Here is a 24,705-nt window from a genome sequence, read left to right on the forward strand (position 1 = left end):
TATTCATATGCTTTTGGGACACATATTTGCCACATGTTTGGAGCTAGGCTGACAATGACAACGTAACAGTCTAAAAGGGTAGCTGTCCATGGTGCTGATATGTGTATCACTGCACAAATGTCAACATAAAGCTTCCTTGGACCTAGCTTTTTGTTCAAACTCACCTGTTTTGTATTCTAGGGACTCTAGTGAGTAGACTGGACCCTGGTTGTACGGACACACAATAAATCATTTTCCTGTACAGTGCTATATTTGTACAATATATATTGTCCAGGCAACCCACTTTAAGCTGTTTGACCAAAATAAAAGGCCAGCAACACACATTATTCAGAGCCTCATGGAATACACTATACAGGCCCTACGGAGTATTCTCTACAATACTTTTACTGAGGCACCCAGAATAGTTTTTGCTCTATAAGCCAATGTGTATTCCATATACAGTGATTCGCATTATGGACATTTATTTGACCTTGGAATATGTTTTAAAACCCACATTTAATCCAAATGTCACGCTTTTTCTTTGCAAACTAGCTATGGATAACATTATTGATCCAGCATCAGAACAAGATTAGTTTGCTGTTTTGTCATGCATTGCTTATCACATAGCAATATGGCATGATTCATTTTGTTTTTACCTTCATCATTCAAAGGTGTCCTATAGTCTACCTACACATAGCTTGTAATATTACTAACAAGCTGAGTTATGGGATTAGTCGATTTTGCATTTATTATATGTTTATCTGTTTAATTGTTAAGTGCTCTCTTCAATTCGGTGACAGATCTCCCTCTGTTCTCCTTGCGTCTCCTGGTTCCACCTCTACGCCTGATGTGGCTTTCATGTGGCAAGTGACACTATGGCGTAATGTGATGCTGTATGGGAAGCTGGAGGAATTTGTGACTTTGGTGACAGAGATGGTTCCAGAGCTGCTGAGCTCCAGGCAGAGGACCCAACTCATCTTGGGACTGAGAGCAAGGGTGAGAGAGGTGGAAATGTTGAGGGTTGGGATGGGAAGAGTCTTATGATGGAGCAAACTATGGGCAGCTACTAGCTGCAATTACTGTACGTCTGTCCCTAGTCCTGATTTTCACATCCACCTCTGTTCCAGATGGTTTTAGAGTTGGGTTGCAGTGCGGGCACAGCTGACCTCCTGACCATCCAGGCCCACCTGGACATAATCCACACTTTGACAGAAAAATCCTTACACAAAGAGGTAGGTTAAATAGGCAACACTTTATGAATGAGACACTGGAGAACATTATTTCTGAGGGATGCACTCCTGTACATTTGTCTGATGTTTTGTTTGCTTGCACCTAATGACAGAGTCATGGTGACAAATTGGAGGCTTCAGATTCTAACTTTGTGGAGCTTTTTATTTTATTTTTATTTCACCTTTATTTATTTAACCAGGAGGCTAGTTGAGAACAAGTTCTCATTTAGTCCAAACCCTGCTGGGAGACCCATCTGAGAGGGAGCATTTCTTCCAGGTGAGGAACTTTCTCTCTAGACTTCTTTATGATCCTTTTGCTTGAATATATTTCTGAAGTAGGCTACCAGTTGAACATCTACTTAGATCAACTGCTCCTCCATTGTTCCCACAATTAATGGAGGAGGCTGATGACATAACATCAGACCAACTCCTTGAATGGCCTACGCTTGAAGTTTGCAGTATTGTGCATAACGTTTTGAATGTACACACCCTTACATGTGTGTACATTACTGTACTTATACTTGGGATATTGTTTCTCAACAGGTATGCAAGTTCCAAAATAGCTGGAGTGCATCTTTGTTGGACCCATTTCATGCTAAACTGTCTATTTTACAGGAGGTGTTCCCAGTCCACTATGGCCCTCGGTATGACACAGCGCTGCAGACACTGGTGTGGGAGTTCCTCTCCAGACTGGAGGAGCTGCTGCCTGTACCAGACCTCACGCAGGTACTGAGGAAAACATCTCAGCTCTAAAATATTGACTGAACATGGCGTGATGTGGCTCTACAGATAAATTCAATGGTGTTTCTGGTCATTTCAAAACTGGTCTAAAATCTCAAGTATTTGAACTCTTTATTATCCTGTATTCCCCTTGCCCTGCTCCTCTTTGACAACTGCATGGCTCAGTGCTGCCCCCTCTGTCCTGGAGGAATGTGGACAGACTGTCTTTGACCCTGAACAACTGAAGACAGTGCTGCAGCACCATCAGCGTCATGGAAACCTGAACAATAGTAAGGCCTAGATTCAATCAGATCAAACGCTAACCGGCAATAGCAGACACCCACATAGCTATAAATATTTTTGCGGTGTCGAAGGTGGAACTGTGTTGGAGCTGTCAAATCGGTGAGAAGCTGCTCTTCCGATCATTGTCATGAAGCCACACCTGCCAAGCATTAGAAGTTCTGGGCGAAAAAGTGCAGCCTATAAAGAAGTAATTATGCTTAAATTGAAAAATCATTAAACTAAATAATGAGGATTTCTGTCATCCTAATCGAGGTATAGATTACATCTCACATTCCAGTGTTCAAACTTGTAAACAAGGTTGCATGGGATTTTTGTTAATGCAACTCCGTGAAGCCATTGGCAATGTCCGTTTTAGGTGTAATGCCGGGAGCCACTTGTGGATTTGACAGCTCTAATGCAGTTCCACCTCCGACACCGCCAAAGGATTGAATCGATCCCTATGTCTTCATCCAGATGATGGATATGAAGTACAGAGTCATATAGGATACCTCTTGTCTTTTTAACTTGGTAATATACAGTAGGTGAGTTTAACTGATGTTCTCTCCTACCCAGGTCATGTCTCTAATTACACTACAGATACCATCCTGTCCACACTGTCCCTCCCTCCAATAATCAGAGTTGTTATTAACTACGAGCCAGACAACTCTGTCAATGGGAGGCCGTACTCAGATGAAGATGAATGCATAGATAATGGGGTAGAGGTCTGTGAATATGAAGACCACAATTAAATCCTGGATGAAAGCACTGATAGATGTTTGGAGGATCTAGGACTGTCAACATCAGAGGAACAGGAACAGGAGGGTCTGCCACCTGCAGAGACCTCAGTGTTTGTTACTCCAGTACCCTGTGATGGTAAGGAAAATAAAAAAGGTCAAACACTCATCCATAATTTATGACTAAAATAGCATCTAAATTCAAATTTATATACTGAACAAAAATATTAACGCAACATGCAATAATTTCAATGATTTTACTGAGTTACAGTTCATATAAGTAAATCAGTCAATTGCAATAAATAAATTATTATTATGGATTTCACATGACTGGGCATGGGCGCAGCCATGCATGGGAGGGCATCCCATGGGAGCCAGGCCCAGCCAATCAGAATGAGTTTTTCCCCACAAACAGGATTCATTACAGACAGAAATACTCTTCAGTTTCATCAGCTGTCTGGGTGGCTGGTCTCAGACGACCCCTCAGGTGAAGAAGCCGGATGTGAAGGTTCTGGGCTGGCGTGGTTAGTTGGACATACTGCCAAATTCTCTAAAACGTTGTTCGAGAGGCGGCTTATGGTAGAGAAATTAACATTCAATTCTCTGGCAATAGCTCTGGTGGACATTCCTGCAGTCAACATGCCAATTGCATGCTCCCTCAACATGAGATATCTTTGGCATTATGTTGTGTGACAAAACTGCACATTTTAGAGTGGCCTTTTATTTTCCCCGGCATAAGGTGCACCTGTGTAATGACCATGCTGTTTAATCAGCTTCTTGATATGCCACACCTTTCAGGTGGATGGATTATCTTCTCAAAGGAGAAATGCTCACTAACAGGGATGTAAACAAATTTGTGAAATAATATTTTTGTGTATATGGAAAATTTCTGGGATCTTTTATTTCAGCTCATGAAACATGGGACCAACACTTTACATGTTGTGTTTATATTTTTGTTCAGCATATATATATATATATATATATGGTGGTTATATAATCTGTTCTCCTGTACTTTCTCCTACAGAATTGAACTTGGATCGTTCTCTCAACATAATGGTGAATGCTGACGAGCCATCCCAGGTTCTTACCTGCACTGGCCAACCTCTGCAAGGACATCAAGACGACCAAGTAGAAAAGGACAGCAAGCAGGTTGACAAGAAAGAAGAGGGATCCCTCGCATCCCAAAACAGGACTCGTACATGTGAGTGTGGGAATGTTTTCAAAAAACCGTGCAGGAGTGCATATGATCTCAAAGTGCACGTACGCATTCACTCTGGGGAGCGCCGTCACATGTGTACTATCTGTGGTAAGAGGTTTACCCAGCAGTGTGCACTAGTGAGACACATGCGAATGCATGCTGAGGAGAATAATTATTTATGTAGCAAATGTGGTAAGGCATTCCGTACCTCATGCTCTACCACTGTGTGGCTCAGTTGGTAGAGCATGGTGTTTGTAATGCCAGGGTTGTGGGTTCGATTCCCACGGGGGACCAGTACGGAGAAAAAATTTATGAAATGTATGCATTCACTACTGTAAGTCACTCTGGAGAAGAGCGTCTGCTAAATGACTAAAATGTAAAAAATGTAAGTGTGGCTGCATACATGAACGCACACAGGAGAAAACCCCCACACCTGTAAACATTGTGGAAAGGGTTTCAAAGCATCTTGCCATTTTACGGTTCATCTGCAATCTCACACAGGCGAGCATCCTTACACCTGCACCCAAATCTTTCACTACTTCAGACTCTCTTAGAACGGATGTATATACTCACACTGGGGAGAAACCTCACCGATGCTCAGAGTGTGGGAAAACATTTACTCAAAGGGGTAATATGGTAAATCATATGAGAAGAGTTCACCTGTTAAGATTCTCCAAAAGCACTCCAACAGAAAGAAACACAGAATGTTTATTTCGAACTCAAAGCATTTTTACGAGATTATGTAATAGGTAATTCCAATCGAAATATTGATTGGAATTATTGAGACAAGAAAATCCATGTATAATCTTGTTTTACATACATGGTTTTACAGGTCCTCTTTTGTATAGCAGATTATCATATCAAAACATGTTTTTCATTAAACTTCAAATCAAGATTTGTCACATCTACACATGATATTCGCACTGCAAATAATGATTAGAAGTGCGATGATGATGACATTTACACAATTTAAACTGTTTGACCAACCAGATTCCTTAACACTTGTGAGATATGCATATACAAAGTGTCCCGACTACCTCCAGAGATCTTCAGGAAGATTTGATCACACTCAGTTCACTATGCGTCAATTGAATTGGCTACATGAGTTTATTTGCTATATCCACCAATTTTTCACATTGGTGTTTTTTCACCTGAAATTATTGCTTCTGGGTACCATCAAGTGTGTGTCAAATATTAGTGTTCTCATATTATTCATAGATTTTAGATGTATACTGAAACGATATATTTTTATGCAAAACACTATACAGTTGAAGTTGGAGCTTACATACACTTAGGTTGGAGTCATTAAAACTCGTTTTTCAACCACTCCACAAATTTCTTGTTAACAAACTATAGTTTTGGCAAGTCGGTTAGGACATCTACTTTGTGCATGACACAAGTAATTTTTCCAACAATTGTTTACAGATTATTTCACTTACAATTCACTGTATAACAATTCCAGTGGGTCTGAAGTTTACATACACTAAGTTGACTGTGCCTTTAAACAGCTTGGAAAATTCCAGAAAATGATGTCATGGCTTTAGAAGCTTCTGATAGGATAATTGACATAATCTGAGTCCATTGGAGGTGTACCTGTGGATGTATTTCAAGGCCTACCTTCAAACTCAGTGCCTCTTTGCTTGACATCATGGGAAAATCAAAGGAAATCAGCCAAGACCGCAGAAAAAAAATTGTAGACCTCCACAAGTCTGGTTCATCCTTGGGAGCAATTTCCAAACACCTGAAGGTACCACGTTCATCTATACAAACAATAGTACTCAAGTATAATCACCATGGAACCACGCAGCCGTCATACCGCTCAGGGAGGAGACGCGTTCAGTGATTCTAACTGACATAAAACAGGGAATTTTTACTAGGATTAAATGTCAGGAATTTTGAAAAACTGAGTTTAAATGTATTTGGCTAAGGTGTATGTAAACTTCCGACTTCAACTGTATATCCATTGTTTAGCTCAAATGGAATGTTTGAATACGGTATTTGACTGTGATATGTGGTGGTTGTCTCACCTATCCATCTTAATAAGGGCACTTTAAAGAGAATTCAAAAAAATATACATGCGTTTTGTTTTTTTCATGTCACGGCTCCTCCTCTGCAGTACAGGGGTGGTTCCCCCTGCAGGCAGAGGGTCGTTAGTGATTGCAGCTGGTGTGATTGGAGCCACCTGGGCTCAGGGTATTTAACCAACTGCTCCACTAACCTCTCTCTGGGGCTGTCTGTCTGATCTGGCTCCTCGTTGAGCTTCTGACTCGCTGGGCTTGCTCTTTCTCCCTACTCCTCCAGGTATGATCCGGTTTTGTTTGTTCCTTTGTAGCTGTTTTTAGTTTCCACTCAGTCATGTTTATACATACATATTCACACATCCATGCATCTTACATACACCTTACATTATGACATTTCCACACCTCATTCCTTTTTCTTTGTTTATAGTTAATAGTTTTGTTTTATAATAAAGAACGTTTTGAATTGGCCTATACCAGTTGTCGATGTCCTCTCATTTTTGCCACAGGCTATGAGCCGGTCTGTGACATTCATCATCTTTGAAATGCAAGAGAATGGCCATACATTGATAGGATTCTAGGTGTAATTTAGATGTGGTCCACAAGATGACAGCAGTGTGTGTGCAAAGTTTCAAACTGATCCATAGAAGAATTACATCGCTACACAATATTTTGTATCAAGTCTGCCAGGAGTTTCGCCAAATGTGCCGAATTGGTCAATTTATACATTTTCAAGTACATACCTATAGAGAACATACAAAAATGCTATGGTAATAAAAAATGTAAGTTTACACACTCCCAGGACTGTCACAAATGATGGGTCATTAGCTTCCCTACAGAAAATACACTAACCTTCACACGTCTAGATGGCCGGGCAGGGTGGGTGTGGAGCCAGAGACAGCAGTGGGGTCAAACTGTAAAACCCAGGTCCTACATTTGAATATAAAAATGTATTTTATTAAACAAAACTATGCTACATTATATCTCTGGGACCCTCAGGATGACAAAACAGAGCAAGATTACTGAATGGAAGTACATTATTTACCTTCAGAGGTGAATGTATCAAACCAGTTGCCGTGATAAGTGTTTTGTTGTTGTGCACTATCCTCAAACAATTGCATGGTCTTTTTTTGCTGTTGCTGTAATAGTTACTGTAAATTGGACACTGCAGTTAGATTAACACAAATGTAAGCTTTCTGCCCATATAAGACATGTCTATGTTTTGGAAAGTTGGCTGTTTACAACGTCATTCTAGTCACATTATCGCATATTGAGCAACAACTGTCCCGGTTTAGGGACACCAATCCTGTAGAGGTTAACCAGAACTAATGTGTTACATTTCCCTACATTAATTTCACATTTCCACAAACTTCAAAGTGTTGCCTTTTCAAATGCTATCAATAATATACATATCCTTGCTTCAGGTCCTGAGCTACAGGCAGTTAGATTTGGGTATGTCATTTTAGGCAGAAATTGAAAAAAAGGGTCCAAACTACAGTATTATAAATATTTAACTTTCATAAAATCACAAGTGTAATACATCAAAATAAAGCTTACCTTCTTGTTAATCCAGACGCTGTGTCAGATTTCAAAAAGGCTTTACGGCGAAAGCACACCATGTGATTATCTGAGGACAGCGCCCCGCATACAAACACATGAAAAACATATTTCAACCAGGCAGGTGCGACACGAAAGTCAAAAATAGCGATATAATAAATGGCTTACCTTTGATGATCTTCTTCTGTTGGCACTCAAAAAGGTCCCAGTTACATCACAAATGGTCCTTTTGTTCGATAATGTCCTTCTTTATATCCATAAAAACTCAGTTAATCTGGCGCACTTCAGTCAATAATCCACCCAGTTTCCCTCCATCAAAATGCATACAAAATGAATGCCAAACGTTACTAATAAACTTTTCCAAACAAGTCAAACAATGTTTATAATCAAACCTTAGGTACCCTAATATGTAAATAAATGATCAAATTTAAGACGGAGAATCGTTATTGTCTTTACCGGAGAAAAATACCAAAGAACGCGCTCTCATTCACGCGCTTGGAAACACTACAGTCAAAATGGGAGCCACCTAGAAAAACGACAATTTCTGGCTCATTTATCCAAAAACCATCCTGAAACTCTTTCTAAAGACTGTTGACATCTAGTGGAAGCTCTAGGAACTGCAATCTGGGAGGACTTCACCTTATAATAAACTTGATAGCTATTGAAAATAGTGGTAAGCTGATTATTTTTTGGGGGGGATGGTTTGTCCTCGGGGTTTTGGCTGCCATATCAGTTCTGTTATACTCACAGACATAATTTTAGACTGTTTTCTATCCACATCTACCAATTATATGCATATCCTAGCTTCCGGGCCTGAGTGATTGCTTTTCAATTTCAGTCAAGGGGATATTGGTTTAGTATTTGTTTTTTAAATCTAGTCCAGGGGATGGTCATGTAATTGACGAAATGTATATATTTCTCAGTGTTTTAGAATTAGTTGCTTATTAGGCTATATATTGATGTGCGCAATGGCGACCGTCATCTATGATTCTCCCCTGGGCGCGCAATATCAAGTGCGCCTATAGACTATTTGTGTGGTCTCAATCAAATTATTTCTAGCCTATAGGCTACGAAGTGCATGTTGAGAGAAGCACAGAGCAAAGTTATATTTCAAACAGTGGCGACGCGTCATTCAGGGCAGTTGAGCCCCACCTGTTTTTTTGTGTGTGCCTGTTTTGCATGTTATTTGGCATTAATACGTGTCACATATCAGTTTGCAAACAATGTAAAAATAACATATAATCATTGTGTCGGTGGTAGAAAAGTACTCAATTGTCATACTTGAGTAGAAGATACCTTAGTAGAAAATGACTCAAGTAAAAGGGAAAGTCACCCAGTAAAATACTACTTGAGTAAAAGTATTTGGTGTAAAATATACTTAAGCATCAAAAGTAAATGTAAAAGTTTAAATAAATTCAAATTCTGCCCCACGGGATGGTTGAGCTAACTTGTGCTAATGTGATTAGCATGACGTTGTAAGTAAGAATATCATTTCCCAGGACATAGACATGTCTTATATGGTCAGAAAGCTTACATTCTTGTTAATCTAACTGCACTGGCCTATTTACAGTAGCTATTACAGTGAAAAAAAGACCATGCTATTGTTTGCGACGTGATTGGCTCAGTGTTCTGTCACTTATGGGGACACTATCTAGGGGTAGAGCTCGAAAATTCAAGCCCCTTGGGTGTTGCTATAGACTTACATTAGAATTGCCTATCCAAGAAGACTCAAGGTCATTGGCCATAAATAAAATTACGTCAAATCACTTTATATCTACCGTAGCATTGATTGGACTGATCATGTCAACATCATACTTTCAAAATCTTAGCTAGCAAATTAGACAACCAGGCATCATCATGCATTAAATTAGCAATCTATTGGCAAATTCTTTACAATCCTTGTCATATGAAGAGAAATTATAGATAAAACGTGTCTGTGCTCATCGGCCATTGGACATAAACATTAAAGAACAAGTTGGAAATCTCAAATTCAACAATGAGTGCTAAGGCACCACTGCAGCCCCGGGTTCAATCCCAGGCTGTGTCACAGTCGGCTGTAACCGGGAGACCCATGAGGCGGTGTACAGGCGGTGTACAATTGGCCCAGCATCGTCTGGGTTAGGAGAGGGTTTGGCCGGCTGGGATGTCCTTGTCTCATTGTGCTCTAGCGACTCCTTGTGGAGGGCTGGGCGCCTGCAAGCTTACCCCGGTCGTCAGTTCGACAGTGTTTCCTCCAACACATTGGTGCGGCTGCCTTCCGGGTTAAGCGAGCAGTGTGTCAAGAAGCAGTGCAGCTTGGCTCTCGACCGCCGCCGAGTCCGATGGGGAGTTGCAACGATGAGACAAGATCATAACTATCAATTGGATATTAAGAAAAATGGGGTAACGCCATGGGCCAGAAATGTTTGAATACATTGGCCATGCTGTCAATCCAGCATGACTTCTGCCGCGTTCAAAACAACTGAAAACACGGAACTAGGAAATCTCAGACTTCAGTGAGTTCAAGACAATTGGGAACTCGGATAAATCTAGCTCAGACTGGGAAAATACGGAAAATTCCAAGTCGGAATTTCGGGCCTCTTTCTAGAGCCCACAAGAAAGACCGACGCCCCACCTTCCTCTTCAAGTGAGCATAGCACAATAAGGTGAGTCCAAAAATGTATTGTATGCTGCTGCATAAATGATGTAATATGCCAGGGAGATATGTATACTGTAGCCGAGAAAGTAATACGAAGTGTATGTTGTGTAGTAAACTGTTAGTAGCCCATGTGCATCACCCTAATAATTTGGTCCCTTTCCTCCCTCATAACTTAGCCTACTATTCTGACTTGATGGTGCACCTGTAGCCTACAGTCTGTTTTAGAGAAATGTAATCATCAGTCATATCAGCTATGCTTTTTTAAAAGGCAGTAAATGGGATTGCATGAACTGTTTCACTGCCAGACAAGGCTCCACTGATAGCCAGGTGTAGCAGTGGTAGGAATTCATTATGGTGCTTTTGGGACAGCTTTATGTGGGCCCTAACAGTTTGTGGGCACCGTTTGTCACCGTTATAGTGCAATGAATATATTGTTTAGTGATGTGTTGTGTAGTGGTTTTGCTGGCATGCATATTACTTTTTGTTTTTGCCCCACCAACATTTACATGCTGAAATCGACACTGATTTCTAAGATAGCTCTTGGGATGGTGTAAGTAAAACTAGGCTGCATTATACACTGCAATGGATATTCCAAACCTGAAGCTCGGCCTGTTCTTGTAGGGTGTAGACCAAAACGCAGCAGGAAAATGTATACTCATCTTATTTTTATTAGTGAATAAGGAAAACACAAACAACGTATACAAAAAACAAACGAACTAGACAGTCTCGTCAGGCAAAACGCAAAACAAGAAACAATCTCCCACAAAATCCCATGACAAACACATTCCTATTTATAGGACCTTCAATCAGAGGCAACGATAGACAGCTGCCTCCAACTGAAGGCCCCAACACCAATTAGCTAAACATAGAAATACAAACGACTAGACTGAACATAGAAATAAACTAACATAGAACAATAACCAAAACCCTGGACTAATAAATCAAATACCCCTCTACATACACAACCACCCTGAACCATATCAACCAAATACCCCCTCTACATGAACACATACACAAACACACCCTGAACCACATAAAACAAATACCCCCTGCCACGTCCTGACCAAACTATAAGAATAAATAACCCCTTTACTGGCCAGGACGTGACAGTTCTGCTGTCACTGATCAAAAAATGTTTTTATTTGCTGCCTAACCCAATGGCTGTGTTGTGTATAGGCCTACAGTGGCTGTTCAGGAGGAGAGTCAAAGGCTTTTTCCGAAATAATTTCTTAATAGGCCTACCACAAAAAATATTCCACGTGGACTAGCCTATAACCAATGTTCTGTTCAGTTTGAGAAGAAGAGCGTGAATGTGAGAAGGACCGGACATCAACTTTGATAGCTTGCTACTACTATAATTGATTTTATTAAAAGCAATATGTTTCTTTCCCATGATGTAGGCTATTTATCAGAGTTACTGACCTCACAATAAGCCAGATTCAAGTAACTTACATTGTGCTGAAACTTGAAGCTGCAGCCACTGTACAATCAGTCAGACAGCTCATGGTGCTGAAAGTAGGCAAATTCGAGTAGGCATAATTCATTTCAATGTCTTCATTTTAATTAGTCTTTGCTAACAACGAGGACTTTGTGTTGATACATATTTCTTCCTATTTAGGAATAAGAGGTAGGGCTATCTGTTTGCCTAGCGAAATTAAGCTATAGGCTGTTATATCCATAGATTTGTCAGTCAATTCCTTCACCCACCATGCATTCTTTAAATAGCCTACCAGTCAGTGAAGGACTGTCAGTGAAGGACTGTTAAGTTAAAACCAAGACACCAACTGAGGGAGTATGAAAGGGTTTGCCATAGGCCTACCTTTTTAATCTACAAGACCAGTGGTGCAGAGAGTTTGTCTAGAGCCTTGTAGAAATAAGCTTCAAGTTCCTTGTCGTCCACATCACTAAGGACCTAACACAGTCCACACACATATGCACAGTCGTGAAGAGGGCATGGCAGCGCCTCTTTTCCTTTAGGAGGCGGAAAAGATTTGGCATAGGCCCTTGGATCCTCAGAAAGTTATACAGCTGCACCATCAAGAGCATCTTGACTGGCTGCATCAGCGCTTGGTACAGCAAATGCACCGCCCTTGACTGTAAAGCACTTCAGAGGGTGGTCCGGACAACCCAGTACATCACTGGGGCCAAGCTCCCTTCCATCCAGGACCTCTATATCAGGCGAGGCCAGAGGAAGGCTGGAAAATTGCCAAAGACTCCAGGCCACCCAAGCCATAGACTGTTCACTCTGCTCCCGTCCGACAAATGGTACCAGAGCTTTGGCTTTCGGACCAACAGGCTCCAAAACAGCTTCTACCCCCAAGCCATAAGACTGCTAATTAGCCAGACTGCTAAATAGTCCATTAATGGTACCCAAACTATCTGCACTAACTCTGTCTTGCACTGACCCTATGTACACTCGCTAGACTATACAGTGCTTTCGGGAAGTATTCAGACCCCTTGATTTTTTCCACATTTTGTTACATTACAGCCTTATTCTGAAATAGATTTAAATTTTTATTCTCAGCAGTCTACACACAATAGCCCATAACGACAAAGTGAAAACAGGTTTTTAGACATTTTTGCAAATGTATTAAAAATAGAAAACAGATACCTTATTTACATAAGTATTCAGACCCTTTGCTACGAGACTTTAAATTGAACTCAGGTGCATCCTATTTCTATTAATTATTATTGAGATGTTTCTACAACTTGATTGGAGTCCACCTGTGGTAAATTCAATTGATTGTACATTATTTGGAAAGGCACACACCTGTCTATATAAGGTCCCACAGTTGACAGTGCATGTCAGAGCAAAAACCAAGCCATGAGGTCGAAGGAATTGTCCCTAGAGCTCCGAGAGGGGATTGTGCCAAGGCACATATCTGGTGAAGGGTACCAAATATGTCTGCAGCATTGAAGGTCCCCAAGAACACAATGGCCCCCATCATTCTTAAATGGAAACTGAAATGGTTCACTCACACAGTGTGGTGAAGAAGGCGCAACAGCGCCTCTTCAACCTCAGGAGGCTGAAGAAATTTGGCTTGTCACCCAAAACCCTAACAAACTTTTACAGATGCTCAATCGAGAGCATCCTGTCGGGCTGTATCACAGCCTGGTATGGCAACTGCACCGCCCTCAACCGCAAGGCTCTCCAGAGGGTGGTGCGGTCTGCACAACGCATCACCGGGAGCAAACTACCAGCCCTCCATGACACCTACAGCACCCAATGTCACAGGAAGGCAAAAAAGATCAAGGACATCAACCACCCGAGCCACTGCCTGTTCACACCGCTACCATCCAGAAGGCGAAGTCAGTACAGATGCATCAAAGCTGGGACCGAGAGACTGAAAAACAGCTTCTATCTCATGGCCATCAGACTGCTAAACAGTAATCATTAACTTAATTAACAAAATGTTGAAAAAGTCAAAGGGTCTGAATACTTTCCGAAGGCACTGTATATACAAACCATATACACACTCACTCACAACACTACATTGACACTCCCACACACTACATATGCGCGCACACGCACAGACACACACACAGACCGACACAACACAAACACACATACAGTGGGGAGAAGTATTTGATACACTGCCAATTTTGCAGGTTTTCCTACTTACAACGCATGTCGAGGTCTGTAATTTTTTTCATAGGTACACTTCAAAAATCCAGAAAATCACATTGTATGATTTTTAAGAAATTAATTTGCATTTTATTGCATGACATAAGTATTTGATACATCAGAAAAGCAGAACTTCATATTTGGTCAGGGGCGAAAATCTGATATCAACTTTGGGGGGGACAATTACATGAAATTTTCTCAAGAGCAATTCCTGAGGGGGACACCAAAAGTAGTGCTGTAACACATAGCCTACATTGTAATATGGTAAATGTATATTGAGGAACCAAAGAAATAAGGTGTTTGCCGTACTCCTAACTACCGGTACCCAAAACTACACAACTACTCACAACAGCAATACCATTGCCTTTAACAAATCTTAGTTCAGTCACCAGTTTAAGTTGAGAGTGGGGGTATCCATGGCATTTTCCAATTATGTTCCTATTTTACAAGTAAAAAAAATGGAGAACCTTTCATAATGTTGCCAAACAAAGACTCAACAAACTTACCTGAGACTCCCTGTCTCTGCCAGTCTGTCCCTGCATATCTGTCCCCAACTCTGCTGTCTGTGTGCCATCTGTTGCCTGCTCTGCCTAATGACATCATTGTGAAACATTTCCATTAGAATTTCATTTCTTTCTTATGGACATTTTATCAACTAGTCTTTGAGATATTAGGCTACTAGGGTTCTTACTTTGCATTTTGGTGTACTGAAAAATACTCTGATGTCCGTCTTTTATTTTTCTGCCATTTTTCTACCTGGCTGGCTGGCTACACACACACACAGTGTGTAGGTTATTTACAGTAGGAGATGGGCTTCTATCATCTTATCTTTTATCATTCTATTTGGGCTTCGATCTAAAAGGTAGCTAGCAAATGTGAAACGGATTAAAATGACAAGAGTTGACAGCTGTATAGTTCACCATTTACACAACATATGGTGCAACCTTTTGTAATTTTAATAGTTTGTTTCATATTGGCTGGCTTCCAACAATAGCTGAATTTGCAAAGCTAGCGAGCACCAATTCAGTTTCAGTGGTGTTTGCTATAATCTTTGCTACCCGGGTTAAATAAAATAAATAAATAAGAGTTCCCTTGCGACAATTTAGCTTTTGCAACGAGACCATTAAATATATGTAAGACAATGGTAGAAGAGAGTGTAGTTCTGTTCAGTTTGGACTTCAGTTTATCGCTAACCTTATCACAGGGACTTTGAAGCACTAACTTACATCATCTGCATGCTGATCTCGGAATAAATTGACGATAGCAAAGATTCCATCTTTGACGAGGCCACATAAATGGAATAGGTACTAGCTAGCTTAATAGTTAATATTTGCGCGCTAGCTCTGCATATTCAGCTAGTGTGTGTGTGCGCGATTGACTGGATTAACCTCACGTCAGTTACGTTCATTGAGTGCCTTTCAGACAGTGGCTACGACCCCTCTGTTACCTTGCCAGTGGATCAAACCATTGTGAGGAAAAGGGTGGGGGGGTCGCAATCTTTTGAAACATAAAAACGCGCTATTAAGTGTCTATAATCAGCACAATTGCTTTCATTGCGTATTATTAATATTATTTAAATTACATAGTTATGTTTCAGTGATATATTGGGGGGGACAAATCATATTTTTCCCAGGATGGGGGGGGTCGTGTCCCCCCCGCCCCCCCGGGATTTCCTCCCCTGTATTTGGTACAGAAACCTTTGTTTGCAATTACAGAGATCATACGTTTCCTGTAGTTCTTGACCAGGTTTGCACACACTGCAGCAGGGATTTTGGCCCACTCCTCCATACAGACCTTCTCCAGATCCTTCAGGTTTCGGGGCTGTCGCTGGGCAATACGGACTTTCAGCTCCCTCCAAAGATTTTCTATTGGGTTCAGGTCTGGAGACTGGCTAGGCCACTCCAGGACCTTGAGATGCTTCTTACGGAGCCACTCCTTAGTTGCCCTGGCTGTGTGTTTCGGGTCGTTGCCATGCTTCACGATACTTATGTCATGCAATAAAATGCAAATTAATTACTTAAAAATCATACAATGTGATTTTCTGGATTTTTGTTTTAGATTCCGTCTCTCACAGTTGAAGTGTACATATGATAAAAAGTACAGACCTCTACATGCTTTGTAAGTAGGAAAACCTGCAATGTATCAAATACTTACATTCGCATTTTAGCAGACGCTCTTATCCAGAGCAACTTACAGTAGTGAATGCATACATTTCACACATTTTTTTTTTCTTTCCGTACTGGTCCCCCGTGGGAAACGAACCCACAACCCTGGCGTTGCAAACACCATGCTCTACCAACTGAGCCACACGAGACCTGTTTGTTCTCCCCACTGTACATACACATTACACACACATGCACATTCACACACACTTTTACACTCATCATTTGCTGCTGCTGTTATTTATTTTACTTGTGTTATTATCTATCCTGATGCCTAGTCCTTGTCTTCTTATCTTGTATTGGGTTATTGAGATTTTTATTGATTTATTTCACCTTTATTTAACCAGGTAGGCAAGTTGAGAACAAGTTCTCATTTACAACTGCGACCTGGCCAAGATAAAGCAAAGCAGTTCGACACATATAACAACACAGAGTTACACATGGAGTAAAACAAACATACAGTCAATAATACAGTAGAAAAATAAGTCTATATACAATGTGAGCAAATGAGGTGAGATAAGGGCGGTAAAGGCAATAAATAGGCCATGGTGGTGAAGTAAATACAAAATAGCAATTAAAACACTGGAATGATACACAATGACTCAACAAATCTGCCAATCCTCAAGTGGCAAGTACAGTAGGATTGTTCAAGATACAAAATCATGTGTGGACAGACAAGATTGTAGCTTAATCTGATCCTGTCAGTTCCTAATTTCTTTACATAAGATAATATCATTCATTGAATGAGTCAGCTATGCCTTAATATTATTGCTGCAGTTCAACAGAAGGACTTCCTGCAGTCCAAAAGTTCAAATATTGTCTTTTCATATTTTGAGTTGAAATCCTCTACAACAGAAACAAACACAAGAAAGGACAAACGTTCAACACTGGACTAAATGTATTAATTAAGCATTTCATATTATAACATCAGCTTATTACAATGATGCCATAGACGTGGCAAAGTCATTTCTCTCAGATGTTTGTGGGGAAAGGAAGTAGATCATGTCATTCTCATTCACGACAGCTCCGTCCGACATAGAGAGCAATAGTAATGGTGCCTTTTTGTAGGCACTAACTCTGCCATGGTTCGTTGGACAAAGCCTATGGGGAAATTAGTGGAGTTTTTGGTTTTTGGATAAACGGCAAAAAATGTGTTCTGTGGTAAACACAGGCTTAGGAGATCTTATACGTTTTGTTCTATGAGATCATCTTCATCAGCTAACGTCACTTTTTGTGAATTTTGAAGTATTTATGTAATCAGAAAAAGCACTAAGCACATAAAGGCTTCATAACGCAATGGTCATGTTAAATGACTGATATTATCTCATAGAACAAAACGTGCAAGATCTCCTAAGCCTGTGTTAACCTCTGACCTTATTTCTGAAATTTATCCCAAAACCCTTTTCTTTTCCTATCCATTTTCCCCATGGGAATGGCTTAACGTATGAGAGGTACAGTTGAAGTCGGAAGTTTACACACACCTTAGCCAAATACATTTAAACTCGGTTTTTCACAATTCCTGACATTTAATCCATGTAACAATTCCCTGTTTTAGGTCATTTAGGATCACCACTTTATTTTAGGAATGTGAAATGTCAGAATAATAGTAGAGAATGATTTATTTCAGGTTTTATTTCTTTCATCACATTCCCAGTGGGTCAGAAGTTTACATACACTCAATTTGTATTTGTAAGCATTGCCTTTAAATTGTTTAACTTGGGTCAAACGCTTCGGGTAGCCTTCCACAAGCTTCCCACAATAAGTTGGGTGAATCTTGGCCCATTCCTCCTGACAGAGCTGGTGTAACCGAGTCGGGTTTTTTAGGCCTCCTTGCTCGCACACGCTTTTTTAGTTCTGCCCACAAATTTTCTATCGGATTGAGGTCAGGGCTTTGTGATGGCCACTCCAATACCTTGACTTTGTTGTCCTTAAGCCATTTTTCCACAACTTTGGAAGTATGCTTGGGATCATTGTCCATTTGGAAGACCCATTTGCGACCAAGCTTTAACTTCCTGACTGATGTCTTGAGATGTTGCTTCAATATATCCACATAATTTTCCTGCCTCATGATGCCCTATTTTGTGAAGTGCACCAGTCCCTCCTGCAGCAAAGCACCACCACAACATGATGCTGCCACCCCTGTGCTTTGGGATGGTGTTCTTCGGCTTGCAAGCCTCGCCCTTTTTCTTCCTAACATAATGATGGTCATTATAGCCAAACAGATCTATTTTTGTTTCATCAGACCAGAGGACATTTCTCCAAAAAGTACGATCTTTGTCCCCAAGTACATTTGTAAACCGTAGTCTGGCTTTTTCATGGCGGTTTTGGAGCAGTGGCGTCTTCCTTGCTGAGCGGCCTTTCAGGTTATGTCGATATAGGACTCGTTGTACTGTGGATATAGATACTTTTGTACCTGTTTCCTCCAGCATCTTCACAAGGTCCTTTGCTGTTGTTCTGGGATTGATTTGCACTTTTCACACCAAAGTACATTCATCTCCAGGAGACAGAATGTGTCTCCTTCCTGAGCGGTATGACGGCTGCGTGGTCCCATGGGTTTATACTTGCGTACTATTGTTTGTACAGATGAACATGGTACCTTCAAGTGTTTGGAAATTGCTCCCAAGGATGAACCAGACTTGTGGAGGTCTACAATTTTTTTCTGAGGTCTTGGCTGATTTCTTTTGATTTTCCAATGATGTCAAGCAAAGAGGCACTGAGTTTGAAGGTAGGCCTTGAAATACATCCACAGGTACACCTCCAATGGACTCAAATGATGTCAATTAGCCTATCAGAAACTTCTAAAGCCATGACATCATTTTCTGGAATTTTCCAAGCTGTTTAAAGGCACAGTCAACTTAGTGTATGTAAACTTCTGACCCACTGGAATTGTGATACCGTGAATTATAAGTGAAATAATCTGTCTGCAAACAATTGTTGGAAAAATTACTTGTGTCATGCACAAAGTAGATGTCCTAACCGACTTGCCAAAACTATAGTTCGTCAACAAGAAATTTGTGGAGTGGTTGAAAAACGAGTTTTAATGACTCCAACCTAAGTGTATGTAAACTTCCGACTTCAACTGTAACTAATTTCCGTCTTTTAGGACTACAAGCTGGCGAGCTCTATTATCATCCATATGAATTCATGTTGATGGATAAGAGGCAGCTCCCCAGAAAACTGAAGATGACTTTGACATCCGTCTGACAAGGTAGGCAGGCTGGACAAGCCTTTTCCACAATGATGAGCTCTCTAATTTTCTTGGTAAGATGGCAGGAGGACAGTAATAGCAATTTTGTTGACATTTGAAACAAAAATATATACCATTAATAATATTTCGTTATAATACATTTTAATTACGGAAGTGGAGCTGTCTCAGTCAGTGTTTTGACAGTTTTGTAACAGGTTGGGAGAAGCAGGTTAGGAGAATTAGGCTATTTTAGTTTCCAATATTATAAACCCTCAATTAAACTAAATGATATATTGCAATGACTAAATACAAAGATAATAATATTTGTGGTTTGCATCTTTCTTTTTTGAAGGAGGACCTTTATTCTGAAGGATTGTTTTTAAACATCACCCGGAAATACAGTACTTCGTCGAAGTCAATGATTTGTTTGTTGTTAGTAAAAGCAACGATAGATGAGTAGAACATCTTTGGTAAAAGTAATTGGATGTGCAAATGTTGGCTATCAATAGAAAACGGGTTTAGTTTGCTAGCTACCTAGTATAGTATTAGCTAGCTTGCATGCAGATATCAAACTTTTTAGCCACGTTGTAAGCGCTTAGTGTATATTCTAGGCTTGGTCACTCTATCTAACGTTAGCGTCAAACTCTTTAACTAGCTAACAGTAGCTTGTTCCAGTGGCTGTTTTTCTTTGCAAACTAGCAATGGATAACATTATTGATCCAGCATCAGAACAAGGTTAGTTTGTGTTAAATGTAGCCAAGTAGCTAAATGTAGAAAAATTATGTCATGACTCATTACATTTTTGTTTTTACATGGACCATTCATATATGTCCTATAGCCTACACATCGCGTGTAATATTAACTAGCTGAGTTATGGAATGTATTTGTTTATCTGTTAATTGCTCTTCTCTTCGGTGACAGGTCTCCCTCTGTTCTCCTTGCGTCTCCTGGTTCCACCTCTACGCCTGATGTCAGCTTTCATGTGGCAAGTGGCTCAACAACGTAATGTGATGCAATATGGGAAGCTGGAGGAGTTTGTGACTTTTGTGACAGAGATGGTTCCAGAGCTGCTGAGCTCCAGGCAGAGGACCCAACTCATCCTGGGACTGAGAGCAAGGGTGAGAGAGGTGGAAATGTTGAGGGTTGGGATGGGGAGAGTCTTATGATGGAACGAACAATGGGCAGCTACAATTACTGTACATCTGCCCTGGCCCTGGTCTGATCAATCAGGCTGTAATACACAATTCATTGGTACATACAGCCTGCAACGAATGCCTGCAAAATTATGTAAAAGTTCATAACAAGCCAGAATGTTGAAAAAAAATTACATTTAAACTTACTCTACCGGTTGTCTGTGGGATTGTCCTTCAGCTGTTGCGCCAAACATTTCCACAGGAAAGTATTGTTTACCCAACCTTTTAGAGATATGGTTCAGCACCTAGGTAAAATTAGTTTTATATTGGATATTTGACATTCTCTCGTCAATAGCTATAGAACCAACCGTTCCATGACAATGGAAAAATGTATATTCTGAATCAGGGGAGAATGGAGAAAAATCCACACCTTTTTGTGTGAATATTTTTCAATATTTCTTTCCCCTACAATTCCACCCCAAAAAAATTCTCCGTCCTCCCGATTCAGAATATACAATTTTCATTATTATGGCAAGATTGGAGAGAAAAAAAATCCAATGTATAATTAACTTTACCTTAGTAGGCCCTAGACAATACTTTCCTGTGGATATTTTTCAAAAATTTCAAGCATCTGAAGGACAAGCCACACAGACAACTGGTAGAGTAAGTTTACATTTAACTTTATTCAACATTCTGGCTTGTAAGGAACACTTACACAATTTTGCAGGCATTCATTTCAGGCTGTATGTACCAATAAATTGTGTATTACAGCCTGATTATTCAGATTACCCTGGCCCTAGTCCCGCTTTTCACATATCCACCTCTTTTCCAGCTGGTTTTAGAGTTGTGTTGCAGTGCGGGAACAGCTGACCTCCTGACCATCCAGGCCCACCTGGACATAATCCACACTTTGACAGAAAAATCCTTACACAAAGAGGTAGGTTAAATAGGCAACACTTTATGAATGAGACACTGGGAAGAACTTTATTTCTGAAAGATGCACTCCTGTACCTTTGTCAGATGTTTTGTTTGCTTGCACCTAAATGACAGAGTCATGGTGACAAATTGGAGGCTTCAGATTCTAACTTTGTGGAGCTAGTCCAAACCCTGCTGGGAGACCCTTCTGAGAGGGAGCATTTCTTCCAGGTGAGGAACTTTCTCTCTAGACTTCTTTATGATCCTTTTGCTTGAATATATTTCTGAAGTAGGCTACCAGTTGAACATCTACTTAGATCAACTGCTCCTCCATTGTTCCCACAATTAATGGAGGAGGCTGATGACATAACATCAGACCAACTCCTTGAATGGCCTACGCTTTAAGTTTGCAGTATTGTGCATAACGTTTTGAATGTACACACCCTTACATGTGTGTACATTACTGTACTTATACTTGGGATATTGTTTCTCAACAGGTATGCAAGTTCCAAAATAGCTGGAGTGCATCTTTGTTGGACCCATTTCGTGCTAAACTGTCTATTTTACAGGAGGTGTTCCCAGTCCACTATGGCCCTCGGTATGACACAGCGCTGCAGACACTGGTGTGGGAGTTCCTCTCCAGACTGGAGGAGCTGCTGCCTGTACCAGACCTCACGCAGGTACTGAGGAAAACATCTCAGCTCTAAAATATTGACAGAACATGGCGTAATGTGGCTCTACAGATGAATTGAATGGTGTTTTTGGTCATTTCAAAACTGGTCTAAAACCTCAAGTGACTGGTACAATGTATTTGAACTCTTTATTATGCTGTATTCCCCTTGCCCTGCTCCTCTTAGACAACAGCATGGCTCAGTGCTGCCCCCTCTGTCCTGGAGGGATGTGGACAGACTGTCTTCGACCCTGAACAATTGAAGACAGTGCTGCAGCACCATCAGCGTCATGGAAACCTGAACAATAGTAAGTCTCCTTCCAGATAATGGCTATGAAGTAAATAGTCCAATTGGACACCTCTTGAAATGTTTACTTGGCAATGTAGGTGAGTTTAACTGATCTCTCCTACCCAGGTCATGTCTCTAAATACACTGCAGATACCATCCTGTCCACACTGTCCCTCCCTCCAAAAATGAGAGTTGTTATTAACTACGAGCCAGACAACTCTGACAATGGGAGGCAATATTCAGATGAAGATGAATGCATAGATAATGGGGTAGAGGTCTGTGAATATGAAGACCACAATGAAATCCTGGATGAAAGCACTGATAGATGTTTGGAGGATCTAGGACTTTCAACATCAGAGCAACAGGAGGGTCTGCCACCTGCAGAGACCTCAGTGTTGGTTACTCCAGTACCCTGTGATGGTAAGGAAAATAAAAAGGTCACTCATCCATTGTTTGACTAATAAAGTATATGAATTACAATGTAACTGCCAAAATAATATAAACACTTCAGTAAATGAGGGATACGAAGTATATTGAAAGCAGGTGCTTCCACACAGGTGTGTTCTTGATTTAATTAAACAAAGTCACATCATGCTTAGGGTCATGTATAAATAAAAATGCTGGGCAGGCCATTATTTTGCCTTCCATGGCTATGCCCCCTTAGGATGGCAATGCCCCCATCCACAATGCACGAATGGTAACTGAATGGTTTGAGCATGAAATCGATGTTAACTATGTGCCATGGCCGTCGGTCACAGATCTCAACCCAATTGAACACATATGGAAGATTATGGAGAGGTGCCTGAGACAGCATTTTCCACCACCATCAACAAAGCACTAAATTATGGAATTTATTGTGGAAGAAGGGTGTCGCATCCCTCCAATAGAGTTCCAGACACTTGTAGAATCTATGCCAAGGTGTCCAACTCGTGGTAGCCCAAAGCCCTTTTAAAACATTTTATATTGGTGTTTCCTTTAGTTTGTCAGTTACCTGTGTTATATAGTGGTTATGTAATCTTATGTCCTGTATTTTCTCCTTACAGAATTTAACTTGGATCGTTCTCTCAACGTAATGGTGAATGCTGACGAGCCATCCCAGGTTCTTACCTGCACTCTGCCTCCATTCTCTCACAGTGAAATGGCCAACCCCTGCAAGGACATCAAGACCGACCAAGTAGAAAAGGACAGCAAGCAGGTTGACAAGAAAACAAAGGTGGTCAGAAAGGGGGACAAAAAGGTTGACAAGAAAGAAGAGGGATCCCCTGCACCCCAAAACAGGACTCATACATGTGAGTGTGGGAAGGTTTTCAAAAAACCATCACTGCTGACGCTACATATGGGAGTTCACACGATGCCATATCATTGTGACCAGTGTCCCAAACGATATGCTACTCCTGGGGCTCTGAAAAAACACCAGCTACTTCACACAGAAGAAAGACCATTTGCATGTGAACACTGTGACCGGAGGTACAGGAGTGCATATGATCTCAAAGTGCACGTACGCATTCACTCTGGGGAGCGCCGTCACATGTGTACTATCTGTGGTAAGAGGTTTACCCAGCAGTGTGCACTAGTGAGACACATGCAAATGCATGCTGGAGAGAAGAATTATTTATGTAGCATATGTGGTAAGGCATTCCTTACCTTAGGAGAACTGCGGCTGCATACACGAACGCACACAGGAGAAAACCCCCACACCTGTAAACATTGTGGAAAGGGTTTCAAAGCATCTTGCCATCTTATGGTTCATCTGCGATCTCACACAGGCGAGCGTCCTTACACCTGCACCCAATGCCCCAAATCTTTCACTACTTCAGACGCTCTTAGAAAGCACGTATATACTCACACTGGGGAGAAACCTCACCAGTGCTCAGAGTGTGCGAAAACATTTTCTCAAAGGGGTAATATGGTAAATCATATGAGAAGAGTTCATAGACCGGTTAAGATTCTCCAAAAGCACTCCAACAGAAAGACAGACAAAGTCTCGTAAAAAAAAAAAATTGCGATCGAAAGAAACCATGTAGGAGTTAATTCCAATGTAAATACTAGTAGTATACACGATTTTACAGGTCCTCTTTTGTATATCAGATTATCATACCGAAACATGTTTTTCAATAAACTTCTTCAGATTTGTCATGTCTACACATGATATTCGAGACTACAAATAATGATAATGATTTTAGAAGCGGGATTATGATTGACCCAATTTAAACGGTTTAAACCTCCAGATTCCTTTACACTTGTAAAATATTAAGAAACAATGCATCCCCAACTACCTCCAGAAGTGTTCAGGGAGATCTGATCGCATTCGGTTCATGATGTCTTTTTAATTGTCTACACTTCTAAAATTGTGGGCACAATCAGAATGT

General features: G+C 40.7%; 1 protein-coding gene across 4 annotated transcripts; it reads left to right on the forward strand.

The window, feature by feature from the left end:
- Window positions 1–2,096: 2,096 nt before the first annotated feature.
- On the forward strand, window positions 2,097–24,469 carry LOC106576402 (zinc finger protein 239). Of its 4 annotated transcripts, none has more exons than XM_014153543.2 (8): window positions 19,725–20,064; window positions 20,251–20,447; window positions 21,295–21,399; window positions 21,513–21,608; window positions 21,947–22,057; window positions 22,235–22,355; window positions 22,463–22,756; window positions 23,380–24,469. In XM_014153543.2, exons 1-8 carry the CDS (start codon window positions 20,031–20,033, stop codon window positions 24,324–24,326), a joined length of 1,905 nt encoding a protein of 634 aa, XP_014009018.2. In that variant the 5' UTR covers window positions 19,725–20,030; the 3' UTR covers window positions 24,327–24,469. The 4 variants fall into 4 exon arrangements, with proteins under 4 accessions (XP_014009022.2, XP_014009018.2, XP_014009021.1 ...); XM_014153546.2 differs by having other exon boundaries at window positions 23,471–23,797; XM_014153544.2 differs by lacking the exon at window positions 21,513–21,608.
- Window positions 24,470–24,705: the final 236 nt, after the last annotated feature.

The sequence above is a fragment of the Salmo salar genome, chromosome ssa17 (assembly GCF_905237065.1).
Source record: "Salmo salar chromosome ssa17, Ssal_v3.1, whole genome shotgun sequence".
Taxonomy (NCBI): domain Eukaryota; kingdom Metazoa; phylum Chordata; class Actinopteri; order Salmoniformes; family Salmonidae; genus Salmo; species Salmo salar.